Raw genomic sequence first — 18,859 nt, forward strand, 5'->3', positions numbered from 1 at the left:
GTGGAAAAAGATGAGACATAGCAGGTAATGCTTCTTGTCTGGTTCTCGTTTCTATCCCCACCCACCATCAGGTAGTAATTCAAAGGTAAAAACATCAACTTTGTGAAGACAGAGGAGTGTTATACTAGGGTCTAGCGAGGCTTTCCAGCACCTATGCCATTACACTGCCATCAAGAGGGAAGGCACTAAATCTGACAAGAGAGGCCAAGGGCAAGAGCTCCCTCATAGAGGGATGATATCCCATTCATTGCTGAAGTGGAGACTTAGATGAAGAAAGCAGGTGGTCTGCCCTTCCAGAGCAGAAGACAACTTAGGAGAAAGATTGGCATATGTGTCCAACTCTGCTCTATCCTCGACCTCCTCTGAGGTAGCCTACCAAAGAAAGGGAGGGAGAGATTTGTCTTGTTCACTTTTTGTGCCCCTTCCCCCCACGTGTATCCTATAAAGTGGCCAGAAAAGGTGTGCTGTAGACTGAATGAATGGAACATTCATATTTTCCTCCCTAGCAATGTGTGTCAGGAAAAAAGAGGGGCAGGGACGTTTTGTTTGGTTTATTTTTGTGTGTGTGTGGGGTCTTAACAAGATCTTTGAGGAAGGGATGATTCACTAAGCCAACTTTTCACCTGGCTGATGTCATCATCCAGTGCAGAGCAAGCAAGGATCAATGATCAGATTGTTCCAGACTTGTCATCTGGCCCCAGAGGTCAGCAGCAGGCACAGAAAACATCGAGATTTTCCAAGGGGAGGAGGAGGTAGGTGGGAGCTCTGACAGCAGGAGTCTGCAGCGCCAACCCAGTAGTGAGCTCAAACAGTGGTTGATGTTACTTGTCTCAATGTGGCTGAAGAAATTAACCAGGTCCAAAAGAAAACGAGCCCTTATGTCTCATGTTGGAAACATCAAATTACCTGGGAATAGAGGATTTGCGGGTGGCCTGTGGGACTATGTGGGAAAGTCATTTCACTTCACAGGCTTCTTGGCAGGAGGTAGAGAGGTATCGTAAACATGGGGCCAGTCTAACTTAGGGTTTAGGGGTTTTTGCCAAATGGCTCCTGTTTTCCCAGAGAGTTCTGGATGTGGAACAGTTCAATTTTTTTCCCACTTGTCAACTATACCATTGTCAGTCACCTCAGAATTTTAATTCTTTGGCATACGGAACGGGTGAGGTGGGCCCCATTCCTCCTTTCTTGACGTCAGTGAGGGAGTCGTTCCCCGTGGCTGTTATGTGAAATAATTCAGCATTTATACTTCAATTAAAGTTCATAGGTACGTATTATTAAATGGTACTGACTCATTCCATGGCTTTTCCTCTGCTGCATAAGTTCCAAAAAAATGCTATGTCCACAGTAATGATGAAGACGGCATTAGGCTGAAATTTCCTTGCCAAACCTCTTACATTCTAGGCTCTGAATAAAGCACGTTACACATCCAAGAGTATCACTTTGTCCTGTTCAGTGTTTTCCCAAGAGAAAATTTAAGTTCAAGATTCCTTCTGCTTGGAGAGAGAGGAAAATGACTCCTTACTAGAATCTTCTTCCCTTTTGTGAGTTTCACAAAAGCAGTACCTGGCACATGGTATTTGCTCAAAAATGGGACTGATCAAATTGAATTATGCAACTCATATTCATTGTACCTCAGAGCAAAAGGGCAGATATGCCTTCAGACATCACCCACCAGGAAAATAAGTGGGGAAAAGTTTAGATTTTATAAAATCAAACTATTTATCTTCACATTAATGGATTGTTTTATATTGGATATGTCAGGAAGAAGGCCAAGGGAGTAGACAACCCTGGGGCTTTTTTCTCCCCTTCTGTTCAAAAGACTGTGCTTCTACCTCAGACACAGACACTCCGAGCTCTCTCGCCACAGGCTCCCACTTCAGTGCTCGCCATTTCCTCACCTGCAAAATGAGCATCCTAAGCCATGCCCTAAATACCTTCTGGGATTCCCAGTGTGTGAACAGGTTCTGTGTTATAAGATTTCAATGCGATCATATAGGTAAAAAATCAAAGCTTTGTAAAATTTTAGGCTTTTTACACAAAAGTGGGATAGTCAGCAAGGTAAATGGTAGAACCTCAAGAGATAGATGAACAGTGCTAGACTTGAAGTCATAAAAATTGGGCTTTACAGCCTGGGCTGCCTCAAGCACATACAGCACTGCTTTGCGAATTAGAAAAAGGCACCCCTTCTGGGCAGGCACAGCCCTGCGGATCCATAGACTGGTGAGCAACTGCTGTCTTTGCCAAATGGAAAAAGGCAGCCCTTCCTCTAGGGGGTTCTGCCCTGTGCCAGGATTCCAGCGCCCACAAGCCCCCTAGCCAGGCATTCTTGCATTACTCAGTTCAGCAGCCCTGGCTCTGCCCGCTGTAATTCTGTATCCTGGAATTATCTTTCCGACCTCTGATTGTCAGTCTCCTCCAAGGGGTAAAGATGGAATTGAACTGTGACTTCTATGGCCTCCTTCACTCCTTCAGCTCTAAAAGCTACCAAAATTCAAACGGGCTTTTCCCATCCATCTCCATGGGGGATTATAAAGCACCCTGACTGTAATTTCTGAGCTTAAATTTTTAAAGCCATCTGATGATACTCCCTAGTTATTTGAATAAAATTATACACGGTTTGATGTGGGGCAGATTAAAAATATAAATGCTTCACTGTATACGTGATGTGCCAGGTGTAAAACAACATGGGTAACCTACGAAACAGGAATAACTTCTCTGTTGTCGACAAAGGGCACAAGATATGGATCTACCACAGGGACGTGTTTGAGGCCTTCACCTACTTTCTGTGGGGCTGAATGTCAGAGTCATGAAGCCCCTGTCTCTCCCAGAGAACCCACAGCACCCAGGAAGCAGGAACTGCAAGGATCCAAAGACTGTTTTCTTTGTTGATGCCTTGTTGCCAGAAAACAGAAATTAGATCCTTGCCCAGATTTTCCTATCAGCGAATCTGAGTGCCAGCAAACACTTCTCAGCGAGACAGCAAACAAATAACAACCTACCTTTTCAAAGCTCAGGAACTTTTAGCCCTAAAATCGGGTTTAAAGTTTTAAAATCACATATACATATAATGAACCCATTCATAATTCTCAAGATGTTAGTAGAAGTAAATTTGATTGTATTTGAGAATGTTTCCAAAATCAGCCTTTTCTTTTTTACAGCTTTATTTTGTATTTAAAGCAAGACTGAGGGCTTCTGGAAACAAGTATAACTAATTATGTCATTTACAGAGAAGAAAACTGAAGCCCAGAAAGGAAAAGAGGCAGCTCTAGGTTATACAGCAGGGTATATTTGATTGAGCTGGGATTATAATCTAATACTCTTTCCACTCTCCCATGATGAAAATGCAAACTGAATGTTGGGCGGAAAACAGCACATAAATCACCATGACTCATTTTTTCAGTCTCAAAGGATGAATGTTCTTACCACTAACTAAGATCCTAAATGGAAGAAAGTAGATGTGATTTTTAGCAAATGTTTTTATTTGCTGCTTTTCTGAAGGGCTACGACACTCACCACTGCCCATCACAGAAGCAGGTGACCTCCCACCGGCGAGAACAGCCCCTGCCCCAGCTCAAACAACGCCTTTGCAATGTCTTCCTTAGAATTGGTGCCAAGGACCAGACGCTGTCTGGATGAACACTTCTGTTTGCTAACCATTTGTCTTTCTTCAAAAGCGGTGTTCCCACCTTCCTTTCAGACTCTGAGCACCTGCCAGCACAACGAGTTGTGGCCCAATGTTGCCCCCTGGGTTGTCCCAAAAGTTCCTGTGGGACGACCAAACCATTATGTGAAAATAAACCAAACATTTGGGAGAAGAAAAATAAGCACCAGATATCAAAATAAGCCTCCCTTTATTAAACAAATCAGACACAAAAACAAGCCCACGTGCTGGACAGCAGCAAAGAGGAAACACCACCAAAACCCATGCAAATGAAGGCTGGAATCCGTCAGAAATCCATTTTTCTTACTTAAGATCAAAAACGCTCCGTCTCATCAGGGGATCCACTCTCAGGTGACACAGCAATCATGTTCAGATTCAGGGGGATTTAAGATATTCTTCGAAAGTCACTGGGGTGAAGAGCCATTCTATTTCAAGCCTTTAAACAACCTTTTTAAAGACACAACTTATAGGGGTCCTTTCTGTGGCATTGTGGAGGGTGAATTGAAACTTCCACTGTAAGTTTATTCTCTGGTGACAATACCAGAGCCAAAAACTCCACCAAGGCCCTGGAAAGGATGGGCCCCTCTGTCTCATGTAGTGCTCATTGGAGTGGTCCTTTCTCAGAGCCTGGGGACTCTCAGGCCAGTGATACGTGAGGCACTGAAGACCCCAGTGCACCAGGACCCTCAGACTCAAACTCATGGCCATCAGCCCCGGGAGAGGATGTGGCAGAAAGGCTCAGAGTCAGAAAGGCCTTCTGAGACCCAATCACGTGCTCACTTTAGAACTGCAGCATGCACGAGAGCTGTAGTTTTGCCAAGAGCAGACTTACTCTTCCTGCTTGAGCTTTTGGATGTGTAGCAAATGAAGTGTGTGTGTGTGTGTGTGTGTGTGTGTGTGTGTGTGTTGGGGTGACTGAGCTTTGAGAGATGAACTGATAATAAACCAAGACAGACAGACAAGACTGAGTGAGGCAAAGCAGACATCCTTAGGAACAGAAGGGAGATCAGGTGACTCGTATCAACCTGTTAAGTTATACCACGGCTCTGTACAAAAATAAAAAGGTTCTCATAAGATTAACAATTTAAATAAATATCTAATAGAACATTCTCTCTCAACTTTTTATAGCTCATCTTTTGGATTGATATTCAGTTCATGCTTCCCTTTCTGTTCTTGATCCAGGATGGCGATAACTTCATCGGCCTGTATTCGCTCCTGCAAAAAAAGACAAGTCACACGTTTATGTTACAAGCATAATAATCATCCCAGGGGCAGATGCTTCCCAAACACTTCCAGGCTTTCATCTGTACGTGGGACGGATGCTAACTCCAGTTAAGGAGTGAACCTCATCTTCGTCCCTATACTGGGGCATTCTCCTGACTTCCCTATGTTCTAGGCAATTACTCTCCAAGATTGCTCTCTTGCCAAGAAGTCTTACGGAGTCAACTGCTAACTACCCTTTCTGTGTTATGGTCCTATAGACACTTCCAACTCACTTCTCCAATTCCATGTCCAAGCTGAATTCACCCTTTTCTTCCCCACAGACCTACTCTGTTCTGCTTTACAAATGCCCTCTCTCAGTGAAGACCACTCCGTTTCACTCATTTGCCCTAAAAGCCCAACCATAGTTTCCTGGATCTGATAAATTGCTTATTTCAACCTCCTGTGTCTGTCCCTTTCTTTTCAGTGCACATTACTGTTGCCTTAGTTTAGGCCAGGATTTCTCAACCTGAGCACTCCCGACATTTTGGACCAGATGATTCTTTGCTGCGAGAGCTGTGCGGTGCATTATGGGATGTTCAGCAGCATCCCTGGCCTCTACGTACTACAGGTCTCCAGCAGTACCTCCCCCCAAGCTGTGACAACCGAAATGTCTCTGGATATTGCCAAATGTGCCTTAGGAAGCAAAACTGCTCCCACTTGAAAACCACATGTTTAGGCTCTCATAATCTTTTCATTCAATTGCTACAGCAGCTTCCAAATTGATCTGTTTTACACCTCACTCCCACATGCTGCTAATGGAGCCCCTGAACTTAAATCATGACCAGGACACTTTCCTGCTCACTGCTCACAACCTTTGCATGGGTTCCTCTTGCTTGAAATCCAGGTCCAATCTTCATGGTGTACTTATCAGGAGCTGTTTGATTTAGACTGTTCTCACCTGTCTTCTCCTCTCACCTCACTTGACACTTCAACTTCCTAACTCACCTTAAGGTTTCTGAATACAACCCTCAAAAGAATTCCTTAGTACTAATCTAGGCTAAATGCCCCTGTGGATGCTTCCATTACATCGTATGCTTTCTCTTACACCTTATGGCATTCCATCAGCAGGCCCAGTTAGTCCATCTCCAAATGGCATCGCAAACCTTCCACATTTTTTCACCTTCTCTATAAGTACGCTAGTCTAAAGCAATCTTTCCTATCCTTTAACTCCTGGGACTGGGGTAGGTAGGGTGGGTAGGGCACATGGCTTCCCCCACAATTAGATACAATTCATATTTTAACCAGCTCATTGAGTCTGACGGCTGCTAACTCAGCAGCTTCCTTTAGATGACTCTCCATCTTGCTTACCACGTTCCAGCCACTCTGGCTTTCTTTGTTTCTTGACCACTCCAAGCTCCCGCTCATCTCGGGACTTCAGCAACCCATTCTCTGCCTCAAATGCTATTCCCAAGGCCTTTATCACAGTTGGCTTCTTCTTATCACTCAGGTGTCAACTCACGTGTCACTTCTCTGGAGAGCCCTCGGTTTGCCACCCTCTCCCCTCTACTCTCGAATTAGTTACCTTGTTCTTTTTTCCACACATCATTTCTCACTATTTGAAAGTCTCTCAATTATTTATTCTTTTGCTTATCTGTTGTCTGCCTTTTTCGACTGGAAGGTAAGCTCCGTGAAAGCAGGAAATCTTGCTTTTTTTGAAAAGCTACTGGCTTTTGGCAAGGCCTCTGTTCTACTTGATGAATAAACGTAGAAGTAGATAAAGGGGCCTCTGTCTAAGATGCCTCTCCCTAAACAAGCCGTACTCATCCTCTGAGACTCATGTCAAACACTGTCTCCTCGATGAAGCATTCCTGGTGTCCTCTTTATATCCTGAGCACCAAGCATTTATTTGCCTCTAATAATCTTACGAACTTGTGTTTTAATTACTCGGGCACCTGTATTATCTCTCCACTTTGATTTCCAGCTCCTTGAAAATAGGGGTTATGTCTTGCCTAGTTTGCATCCCCTATAGGTAGTCCCTAGCATAATACCCGGCACAGTAAGTTTTAAAAGTAAGTGTTTCACAACTTGAAAACTAAGCCCATTTTATTCAGGAGCTTGTAATTGAAAATGATGTTGATATAAGGGCAACTGAAAGGACCAAATATACTAAGTAACAGAAAACTAAATTGCTATCATGAGTAAAATGCCTGGTACTACTTTATGAATGCAGGGAGAACAACTTTGTTGCTCAACAAACTGATGTACACACAAAACTCTCAGATCTGACTGCTGCAAGAGCCTGTTTCAATCATGTCCCTCCTGAAAGGAAAGAAGTTCAAAAGCTGGATCTATATACACAAGAAGTGACGCTTCTAATATTGGGCATCCTTAAGAATTTGTAATGCTAAATACTCCTTGAAAATTGAATTGACTTTAAAATAATCTATAACAAGCACAGAAGTTGCCAATTCTGATGATTTATTCATAAGCAGACTTTGTTTGCTCAGGGATTCAATCTAAGAAGAGGTGCCGAATTCAGGGACTCAAACTTTGCTGCACATTAGAATCAGCAGGAGAGCTTTTAAAACTTCCGATATTCAGCCCCCCATATCAATTAAACAAGAATTTCTGAGGGTGGGAGCCTGATATCAGCAGTTTGTAAAGTTCCCCAAGCGATTCTATCGTGGAGGAAAGTCTGGGAATCAGTGTCACAGGTTAAATTTTCTCTAGCGCATAGTTGCTTCAGAGGCTTTGGCCATTTTCTTCTGTGGCCACTAGATGTCGCTACTGCCCATAGACGGGAGATGTTTCCTACTACTTGCCCTACTGAGGAGGGGAGATTAGCATTGATGTTCCCTGGTGAGGAAGGAGCAAAGGGAATTTTTGTGTGTGTCTTAGCTTATTTTAATAGAAAATACCTTGGAAGAGAAGGTTGGGATACCAAATATTGAAATAGATTAACTGTTTGCTGAATTGAACACTAAAGAGAGAAAATAGTGAGGCAATTTTTCAGTAAGTTATCTTCACTTAAGTAGATTCCTTAGTAGAGAAGGGGCTGTGTGTGCTGTGGGGCATGCTGGCATTTGCAGGTGGAGAAGTGCAAAGAAAGGAGGGATTACAGGTGAAGGAGTTTGCTCCGTGCCCCCTCTGTGTTGTCCCCTCAGTCAGGACCATCTTTTCTCTTTCTATGCCTGGCTAGCATATTCTCCTTTTTAGGAATGAGCTTATGTGTCTTCTTGGATTCCACCTACAGAACTCATACAGCCGTCTTCTCACTGTCTATTTCTTTGTTGACCTCTCCAAGCTCCTGCTGGTCAGGGAATATGTTTTGTTCACCTTGTACCCCCAAGACCTGCCTAGAAGAGTTTCCTGGGCACATAGTAGCTCTTCTGTGAATAGCTGTTAAATGTATGAAATATTGCTAAAGAATGTGGCTTAAAATCTGTGTGAGTTAGGTTTGATGGCAAAAAGCATATGAGAAAGGAGAATTAATTTGAAACAGTTTTTCATCAAATTGGATACAATCTAAAGGGGAAAGTTGGATAGAATGCCATTTTAAAGACTAGAAGTTCATAGCTTCATCAACACTTGGGTCTGGAAGAGACTTTGAAGTCGAGTCCCTGCAATGAAATTTCCATTTCCATTTCAGCATTCCATGCCTAGCAGTTGCTGAGGCTTTGACTGCTGCCATCCAGTGATGAGGAACTTACTACTTCCAAAGCAGACAATTCCACTAAGCAGCAGTGATCATTTCAAAGTTATTCCTTATACTGAGCCCAACTTTTCCTCCCAGAGGCGTCAACCCTTAATTCATTGCTCTGCAGCTTCGCAGATAAAGAGACTAAAACTGCGGCCCAAGGGCATCCAGAAGGATGAAATCATGGTCTCTTATCCAGGTTAAGTGTCCTCTGCTACTTCCAATATAATAAGAACAATATTTTAATATTTAACATTTAAGTTAATAATAATGAACTTTCAGGTTCCCTCACCCTTTTCTATATATGTTTCATAAATTATTCAGTGCCCTTTTTAATGATTTGTTGAGAAAACAAATCAGTCTTCTTGGTGACCTTTAGAAAGTAGTTCTTCTCTCCTGATGTTACAATTTGTTAATAAAGTTCAATCGAGACTCATTAGAGGCTGCCAAATATCACTGATTTATCGACTTCTGCATAATTCACTTATAACCCATCTGACTAAGAATTGCCTTCATATTCCCTCCTCTTTCCCTCAAACTCACCCTACAAACATTGGATGCGTAAATGCTAAGTAATGGATCTGAACAGGAACATTTGTTCTTGCTTAGAAAGCAGAGCCACTGGTAGAAACCAGAGAGAAAATATTCTGTAAAAGCTGGAAAAGTGTTTTTGTTGTTGCGTGTTTTCCATGATCTCTAAAGTTCCTGAAGCCAGTCAGCGGGGCATCTGATTGGCTTTCTGCATGTGTCAGAAACTCACCAATTCTCTATAAAGAGGGTCCAACGTGAACCAGAGAGCCACAGCACACCTCTGGCCCTTGGTGACTGCCTTCACCCCATGTGGGTTCTCTCCTCCTGATGAGAAGCTGATCATACGCCCACACTTTGGTTTTATAGAGGCCTGAGAAGGAAAGTGAAAATTAGACTCTCAATTCCTATGTCACGAACATCTCTACAACCCCCTTTCTTTATCCTTCTATGAGATTATTTGAGTCAAGTTTTGAATCAAAGAGTAATGGAATCCTGAGATTGAAAAAGACATAGATTATCTCAATCTCATCTGTAAAACAAAGATAAGGTCACAGTAACACTTAATTGAGAAAATAAAAGTATTCAGGTCAAATGGCTGGCACCGTATGTGGTAAACAGCAATCGCTGCATACATGCTATGTTGATAGCTGACAAACTATGAAGCAAATGCTCTCTCTTTTAATTTACTTCTCTAACTCTAGCACTAGCACAACATCTGGCATAAGGTAGATGTACAGTTAATATTTGTAGAATGACAAAAACAAATTAAGGATACACCTAAAGTGATGGTAAATTTTTATTATTGATCTAGGTAGTGGTTCCATGAGACCACCCTTTGTAATTCTTTACTTGTACGTTTAAGGTTTGTGAACTTTTCACAACACAAAGATTTTTAAAAGTCAAGTCTAATCCCATATGAAAATTGAATTCCTATTACAATATTCCTACCCAGTGGTCATCAGCCGCTGCTTTATTATCTCCAGCCATGAGAACACACTACCTCTTGGAGGCGACACAATCCACGGCCTCCAGGGCCGAAAGGATTGACACAGTGCTTCCAAGCGTGTGCATCCCTCAGGTGGAGATGTCCAGCAAAATTTAGGTAGAAGAGAGTAGAAGGGAAAAGAGGTTCTGCTGGGGGCCCTGAGCCAGGGTACAAGGTCAAACTAGCAAGCTCTCCAAATCGAGTGAGCATACGCAACGGAATATGAGGGGCCTTGCTTCTATGTTTAAAAAAGTGTCTTAGGTAAGTGGAGTTCATTTTTCTTTCTTGAGAAACACAGAGACCTTACTCATTCCAGAGCAGAGCTTAGGAAAGTAAAGGAAAAAAAAAAAAAAGAAAAAAAAAAAGTACCAACCATTCTATTTGATAACATGGGCCTGCTCTAACTAGCTATTTTCTGAATTGACTTGAGTTGATGCATGCCCTTTAAAAGAATCTTCGGTTTCCTTCACCATAAAATGCGAAGGCTAAGTTTTTGCACTTCCAATTTCAGGAGGAATATTTGAAAAATTTCCTAGAATTCTGAGCTGCTACTGGGTTTCCCCAAGAATAAGACCTAGCCAGACCATCAGCTCTAATGTGTCTCATGGAGCAAAAATTAATATAAGACCCGGTCTTATTTTACTATAGTATAAGACCTGGTCTAATATAATATAACATAATGTAACGTAACATAATATAACATAACATAACATAACATAACATAACATAACATAACATAACATAACATAACACTGGGTCTTATATTAATTTTTGCTCCAAAAGATGCATTAGTGCTGATGGTCCGGCTAGGTCTTATTTTTGGGGAAACACGGTACCTAATATAAATACTCCCAGACTGTGTGACCTACACATGAAGGTCGAGGGTACGTGGAGGAATCAGAAAGTCTGAGATGCAGGGGAGTGAGTGTGTGTGCGTGTGTGTGTGTGTGTGTTAAAGGGAGGAGCAGAGAAAAGTAGTCACTTTGTGTTACTCTTCTATTTACAATAATTAATAGAGAGTTGCTTTTCTTAAGCAGCTCTAACAATGTGACTTTTCTGATGTAAATTGAGAGAGTTCAGTAGTTACTGGTGCCCTCAGTATCAATCCGATTTCATTTTTCTGAAGAAGGAAATTGTACATTTCCACATAGAAACAGCAAAATAAATAATACCTGACGCATGTGATGTAGGATAGGAAAGCCTTCCTGTACACATGGCTTTAGGATCTCATTTCGAGTTTTCTGGCTGCTCGTTCCCTGGTGCTGGTCAGGACTCCCTTAAGCACACACGACTGCCATTGCTTCTATGTGATTGCCGAATCTTGGCAACAACATCTTACAATACTAAATGAAGGGTGTGGAGACAATTTAATGCTTTCTCTCTGATGGACTTGGAAGAATGGAACGAATTTTTACACATGAAGATCTTTGGAAAAGTTTAGGAAAAGAAGCCATCAACTGCCTGAAGCAGTTGGAATTGATTATAGGTATGTGGTCCCCAAAAGTCTCTAGGACCAATCTTAGCCTCACCTGTTATATATCAGGGACATGGAGGAATAAACAAACTCCACTGCTTCCATAGGAAACTATGTTCTGAAGTGTAGATAAATGATTGTAAACATACTTTTGGAACACTGCTCCATAGTGAATTTCATTTTTCATGAAGCACATGGAACTCATTAACTTTTATCTTTTTGAAGCTTGCACAGAGAAACCTAAATCCCTAAATACCCATGTTTCACAAATAAATGCTGCTGTTGAAATAATCCATGTATCTTCCAAGTGTGATAAAAGAAAATTCCTTTTGCTTTCCATCTAGTGGATGATTAAACATCGGAAAAGCCTTTGTGTTGGACTTGTCTTGAATAAATGTAAACCTCCAGCCATCATTCAGTTAATTATACAATTTTCAGATTTTTCAGAAATGAAGGACTTAGAAGACTTCACTTCCTTGTGTAGCCCCAAATTAGGTTATTTCCCTGCTTCATTTGTCCCTCTGGAGTCAAAGAAGGGGAAGCTGAAAAGGAAAACTATCCATTTTTCTTTGATATTGGGACTGGTTACCCAATAATTCTAATTATCTACAACACACCCTAGAAACTGTACCATATACATTAATCTGAAGTATAACTAATTTGGGAAAATAAATTCTCCCAACTTGGAGCTTTTGAGTGAAAACATTGTTTAAATCTGTTTTTCCTTTATTTTTTAGGGGGAGGAGTGATCAGATTCACTTATTTTCAAAAGTTAAACCTTTCTCTTAAAAGGATAGCTCTATTAAAGGATAATAGGGTCTGCTTTTACACCTTTAAAAAGAAGAATTCCAGTTAACGTGCATTCAACAATTAATGAATTACTAATTCACATAGTATTCCAAGCTCAGTTGCTTTGAAGCACTGAGCATTTCCAAATTTGGCCACAAGATGGAGTAGAAGCAAAGAAATCTTTTCAACCACCTGTGAATTTTTCCCCCTTTCTAACTGTGTGAGTTGCATTTTTGAACCTCAGTGTTAGTGTTAGCAGAGCTCAGAAATCAAATCTTTTCCACACAGAGGCTTTTCAAAAACTGAGAATTTTGTATAGGGATTTTACACTCCAACCAGGCCCATCACTCTTGATTTAATTTCCTCGATAACGAAGAATCAAAATACTCCCATGGTAATATTTAAGCTTTTTACTAAAAAAGCCTTTTTTCAGTATCATAGCCTTTTAAATATACATTATTATATTAAATTGCATTTAATATTATTTCTTAGTTATAACACTGTTTCTGGACAATTTTAACCAGAATCCCCACAGATTTTCCCTTTACACCCAGTAACATACAATTTTTGAATATCATCTGCTTATATTCCAGTGTCATGAATGATAAATGGCGTTTTACTATTAAGAAAAAAAAAACCTGCAAAATATGTGGAAAAAAAACATAAAACTAAGAAAAGTTTTTGGAAATTGCTTATATAATGCAAAATCGTTAAAGTTTATTACATGCATGCTCCAACTATTTAGACTTTGTATGGAGGAAAGAGATTTATTTATTTATAATTTGATTATCCCCTCAGTTGGAAAACCTTCTTTTCTACCACGGAGTACACTCTTTGGCTAGAAGACCAAAGATACTGGCCATATGGTCTCTAAGTGCTCTGTAGGCTGGTTTTCCAAAGGTACCAGTTTGCTTTGGAAGATGGTGGCTGAATTTAACTTTTGATTTTTTACCTATGAAGGTATATTTAGAATCTCATTCAAAGCATGTCATGTGCGCACACACACACACACACACACACACACACACATCTGTGAACGTGTACATATCAATTTGCAGGTATGGGTTTACTTGCAGCCACAATCATACACTCACACATTCACACACATATATAGTATGTACATACACACACATACATGTACACATATATAATAACTTTGATAACTAGGAGTCTGAACGCCAATGCTCAATCTAAGCATGTACAATACCGGGTTACTTAAAAACTAGTCTGTAGGATCATTTAACTTGTCCTAGGCTTGGGTGACTTAGGAGTGTCAGGTCTCTGAATGTTAGAGACCTTGACGTAATGTTAGGTCACCGAATGTTGGGTTTCAGAGACTTGACTGACAGATAGAGCCATGTCTGCAAGAAAACAACAAAATGTCTGTTGGCCTGCACCTGTAGACAGAGCCAAACTTGCGATAACAGAAAACACCAGAAAACAGCTACTGGTTTGCAGCCAGTCAACATTTTCTGTTCAAACAATGCTACCCTGTCAGCACCGCCCCTATAAAACCCTCCTCACCCCCTCCTTTGGGGCTACAAGCCTCCTTTAGGTGTGCAGCCCGGACTGTAACCGTCTTTGCTCAGTTCGATATACTTTTCTCTCTTACAGTAAAAATTTTCTTTACTTGCCTGACCATGCGTGTTCCTTTACCGGCTGACCTTTCTAGGAGTTTGTGTTTTTATGTTTCCATCAGATTACTTAACAAAGAATCAGAAAACCAACATGTTGGTTCCAAGTCTAACTTAACTAGCTACATGATGATGAGCAAATCCTTAATATCTCTATTCTTTCATTTACCCATCTGTAAAATGGACTTGAAACTTTTTATTGATGGTTCCATTTCTAACATTTTTATAATGTATAAAGTTGCTGGGCCTCTTTCCACCTCTTGAATTCTGGAGCTCAGAAATATTTGAAATTCAACAGTCCGAGTCCTTGGAAAATGGCAAGACCGAGATGTAAAATGCTAAACAAATTTGCAAGAATAGGTTTACTTACAGTCACAGTTTTGGCATCCATCTCAGTGAATATGAATTCTCCTCCTTCAAAGTCGTCATTCATATATAGGAGAGCACTATAAGAAGAAAGGGGAAACGATCTGTGTACGCTCATATCCTTACAACAACATTACCACAGGATACTGAAGACTGGTAAGGAACTGACAAGTCTGATTAGTAAGTTTCCTTTGAATTAGACATTGAAATAATTGACCCTCCCTAACCCTTAAGAGTTAGATGTAGTTTGGCTCATAAATAAATAAGTACTTCAGGGGTATTTATTTATTCCACTTACGTTAAGCTTTTAATTATAGTTCAAAGCTCATCTCATATTCCACTTCCTTAAGGGAAAATCTAACTAGATTTAATCTACCCCTTTGAACTTGCTCACACTACTTAATGACTCTCTTCTTCCCTTTTATACTATTAAGTTGGTGCAAAAGTAATTGCTGTTTAAAAGGCTAAAAATAACTCCCAAAACCGCAATTACTTTTGTACCAACCTATATGTAGTAGTCACTCTAATGAATGTATTTTTCCCTTAACTGGCTGGAGAGCGCCAATGGGTGTAGCCTACCTTTGCAGATAGGGGGCGCTCAATAAACGTTTCTGCACAGAACAGAGTGGCAATAATTAACACACTAGTATATACATGGTGAGTACAACTTCTGACTCATCTCTTTAAACACTAAAACATCTTTCAATAAGAGAAAACATTTTGTTTCCTCCTGAGTTTACAGTTTCTTATCTGTAAAATGCAGACATTGATAACTGATGTAATGAGATTTCTATGCATGTTGAGATGCATCTCCCTGTGTGGTCAGGCTGAGATACACATACTACAAGGGATTATGTTTCAGTGAAAGCCAAGTGATAATTAAAAAAAAAAAAAAAAGTATATGTATATATAAACTTTACTTTTATATTAAAACAAAATGGACATTTTATGAAATAGGATACAACAAAACATGCTTGTATTTTTAAGACAAAAATATGAGATCATAAAGTCACTTCCTAGTTATGGCAACTGCTTCAAAAGATTTTTTGAGAATCTCTGCTTTATAGAGATGAATGTGATGACAAGCAAAACAGATCAGCTTTCTCGTTTCCGTGGGCTTTTGCTAACTGTTGGACAAAAGCTTGGTTTTAAGCAGGTGCTGGCTGTACCTATAGTCTCGGAATGTGTAAGCAGGAGGTTCCTTCCAGCACTCATTGGCCTCTGGATCCAACAGGCAGTTGTCAGCATGGATGGGGTGACTGAGGTCATTTCTTCTATCCTGTTGACCTGTCAGGAAAGGGAACAGGGAAGAATGAAAGCAGGAATACAGTAACCTCCGACAGCGAAACTGACAGTCGGACTATCTTCTCCCATTGCTGGTACCCCTTGCAAATTTGAGGAGACAGAAATCATAGCAGAACAGATGAAAGAACACTAGATGAGCAGTCAAGAGACTGGCCCTGCTTTGATATGAACTTGATGTAAAAACGTGGGCAAGTCACACCTGCCGCTTCAGCTATAAAAGGTACCTGATATAAATACACATACAGACATTCCATGCATTTCATGGGTTGTACTTCCTGTGGAGAAGTAATAGGAGGAGGATGAAAGGAAAATGTAAAAAAAAAAAAAGATGTGATTCAGCTGAAACTTCCCAAGTGTAGAATTGCGGAAGTCTTGTCCTGTGACATTGTTCCTCCTGTCTGACTCAAGATGGGATAGAAGAGAACATCTAGAGAAGAAATAATGCTAGCAGGGAGTGAGGGGAGGTCTCTGACTTTTTAAAAACATTTCTTTCAACAATCCCTTCATTTTCTATGCTTCCATTCAATGACTGTGGACATAATAGGAGACTGTAATTTCTAGGTTCCTGGTGTCCTGAAAAGTAAAATGTAAAGTTGAAAAGCATTCTATTATGACTTAAAAAGGTAGGAGAAATGGATTTGAAAGGAAAAATAGGCAGAGTGATGGTCTGCTGGTACTTTAAAGGACCAAAAAGAAGAAAATGAGGAAAGGGAAAAATAAGAGTTAGTAAGCTTCTTTTGTTTTAGAAGTTTAGAACTCTTTTAAACCATTAGTCTAACATGTAATAGAATTTTGTTTTGCATTGTTTTCTTTCTTATCTCATCGTGGGTAGAAGGGAAGAAGTTCATACTCTGGAATCTCACCAGACAGGGCTGTTCGGCAGACCAAGTGTGTATAGGAAAAATACAGGGTTGAATTCAGCATGAAATAGGATTCTACAATCTTCCGAGCCTTCTCGCTGATGTCATAAAACAGACGGGCACTCTTCAGTGGGACTCGGCCTTCGTAACCAAACTAAGAAAAAGGAGAACATAAGATACCACTGGGTTGATTGGAGGGCTTTAGAAAAATAACACTACATACTTGCAGATGTTGCTTAGGAAAATAGGCCATTAAATAAATCCTTCCTAATCAATGAAGGAACATTAAAAGCTAATCACTCTCTCTCCTCTTCTCTCATACCACTCCCCTCATTCCTCTCTAACAACACTTCTTTCAATACAGAAAACTACTTGTTTGGGTATGTTTTCACCATGGGATCATGAGCTCCTTGAGAGCAGGGGAGCTGTATATTATTTGTCAGATACAAATTTAGGGACTGTTGAGTTTGATAAATTGATGACTGAATGGAGGAATGAGGAAGGATTCAAAACAGTCAAGGTGCCATTTCATACTTGCTCCGTTCAAGTGTCCTGATAGGACTATACTCATATTTTAAGTTCTTCTCTTGCCTGTGTCTGCCATTCACAGATGGTCTTGGACTGACACTTAGGAACCCAAACCCAAAAGAAGTTAAAACTTTACTTTGAGTGCTTTCAGAACAGTGGCGCCTTCAAACTTTTCATTGGGTGTATGGGGTGAAGTTTTTCCTCTGTATCCATCACCAACAAGCATGATTCCCTGGAAGCAAAATACAAGAAGATGCTTTTACAAGAACTATGAATTCGCTAGGTCTCCCTTTCTGCCTTACCTATCAGAAAGCTAAGAACCAAAGCAATTCTCAGAACCATCCCCATTTTGTTCTAGGACCCTGGTATCATTCATTCTTCCAATCAAAAGGGAGATATTTATTTACACTATATTTTTATTACAAAAATAACACCACTTTTTGTAGAAATAGGTAGACTATAAATGATTACTATATTGGTTAATTATTGATTAAAATAAAGGGATTTTCTCATGACTTTATATGGCAGGCATGACACATGCTGGATGATTGTTGTCCTAGGAATTAAACCACTAACTACTCCAGATCCATTAGCTATATCCAGATCTGGACACAGCTAAAGTCATCCCAACCCAAAGGCTATGAAAATGCCTCCATAATCAACGTCCTTTTCTTAAAGAAAGTGACATTTCAGGCCTGGTTCTCTGGTTCAAGCGAGACCAGAACCACAGCATTTGCAGGGTCCCTCCAGGCCAGCACAGTCAGTCCCCCTGCCCTCTCCGGGTCCTCACACTGGCCACACTGTGGAGCTCCCGGCACTGTTCTTCCGACAGCACATTATCCAGGAGAACCCGCTGAGTCCCGTTCAGCTGCTCCGAGTTATAGACGAATGTGATGTTCTCATAGAGCAGAGGGCCACCTGAAGGGACAGAGCACACTGTTTTTTTTCTGTTGCCTCTGTCCCCAAGAGGGGGCAACCAAATGCCTTTCAATACACAGTTCAGAAGAGTCCGTTTCCTTGGGAATATTTAGGAACGAGAAGACAAATGGCAAATTTGGAAACTTGATAAACACAATATGGATTCAGGAAAAAGGCAGATGTCTGAATACCAGGTTTCTCTAAAATGCCATGATAATACATTACATTTGTATAGTATCATTTGATTCCAGTGACGAGCCTACAAAGCAGACTGGGCATCTCACAGCATTCTCCTCTGAGAAGACTGTAGAATTCTCTCGGCAACTGGACCCAACCTTCTCCAAAGCCGTTGGTGCCTACCTCTGTTGTAACATCACATGCAATGACTTGATTACATGTCTGTATCCCCAGGCATGATGTACACATCTCAGTTTCATGGGTATGTAGATGATCTGGCCCAGGTTCTTTGAGCCAGCATTCTTTATAGTACTTTCAGTATATGATGACTCATTTATTCTACCACAGATTTTCTCTATTAAAACGACTACAAAATCTTCGTGTACCATATGAATTATAACCTTCACCTGGCCCTAATACATGATTTATAAGTTCCTCCGACTTTATCTCTTGTTAGTCTTCAACCATTGAAGTATTAATTGCTGCCAATGTGATGGTATCAGTACCCATACCCACTGAGGTATGAAATCTCATGGCAGTACTGGGGTATAATGTGGTTTTTCAGATGACTCACTAGTTGTCCCTCTTAATATTTTAAAAGTGTCATCGAACTTTATAAATACAAAATTTCTTGGATTCCAGGAATATACCCACAAGCTTTCAATTCGGTATCGATCTTTTAGATGAATTCAATGTTTCTCAAACTCATTCTACAGAAAAGTTTTTAATGA

General features: G+C 40.5%; 1 protein-coding gene across 1 annotated transcript in view; it reads right to left on the reverse strand.

Annotated features, from left to right (window-relative positions):
- Positions 1–3,834: 3,834 nt before the first annotated feature.
- P3H2 (prolyl 3-hydroxylase 2) overlaps positions 3,835–18,859 on the reverse strand; it is a 140,335-nt gene continuing 125,310 nt past the window's right edge. Inside the window, exons 9-15 of the mRNA XM_019743152.3 lie at positions 17,824–17,951; positions 17,170–17,265; positions 16,509–16,659; positions 15,510–15,627; positions 14,345–14,420; positions 9,322–9,462; positions 3,835–4,876 (exon numbers count right to left, since the gene is read on the reverse strand). Of these exons, the coding sequence (XP_019598711.3) occupies positions 4,784–4,876; positions 9,322–9,462; positions 14,345–14,420; positions 15,510–15,627; positions 16,509–16,659; positions 17,170–17,265; positions 17,824–17,951 (803 nt within the window). The 3' untranslated portion in view covers positions 3,835–4,783. The remainder of the gene's footprint in view (positions 4,877–9,321; positions 9,463–14,344; positions 14,421–15,509; positions 15,628–16,508; positions 16,660–17,169; positions 17,266–17,823; positions 17,952–18,859) is intronic.

The sequence above is a fragment of the Rhinolophus sinicus genome, chromosome 17 (assembly GCF_057876585.1).
Source record: "Rhinolophus sinicus isolate RSI-liver-muscle chromosome 17, RSI-T2T, whole genome shotgun sequence".
In the NCBI taxonomy this organism is placed as follows: domain Eukaryota; kingdom Metazoa; phylum Chordata; class Mammalia; order Chiroptera; family Rhinolophidae; genus Rhinolophus; species Rhinolophus sinicus.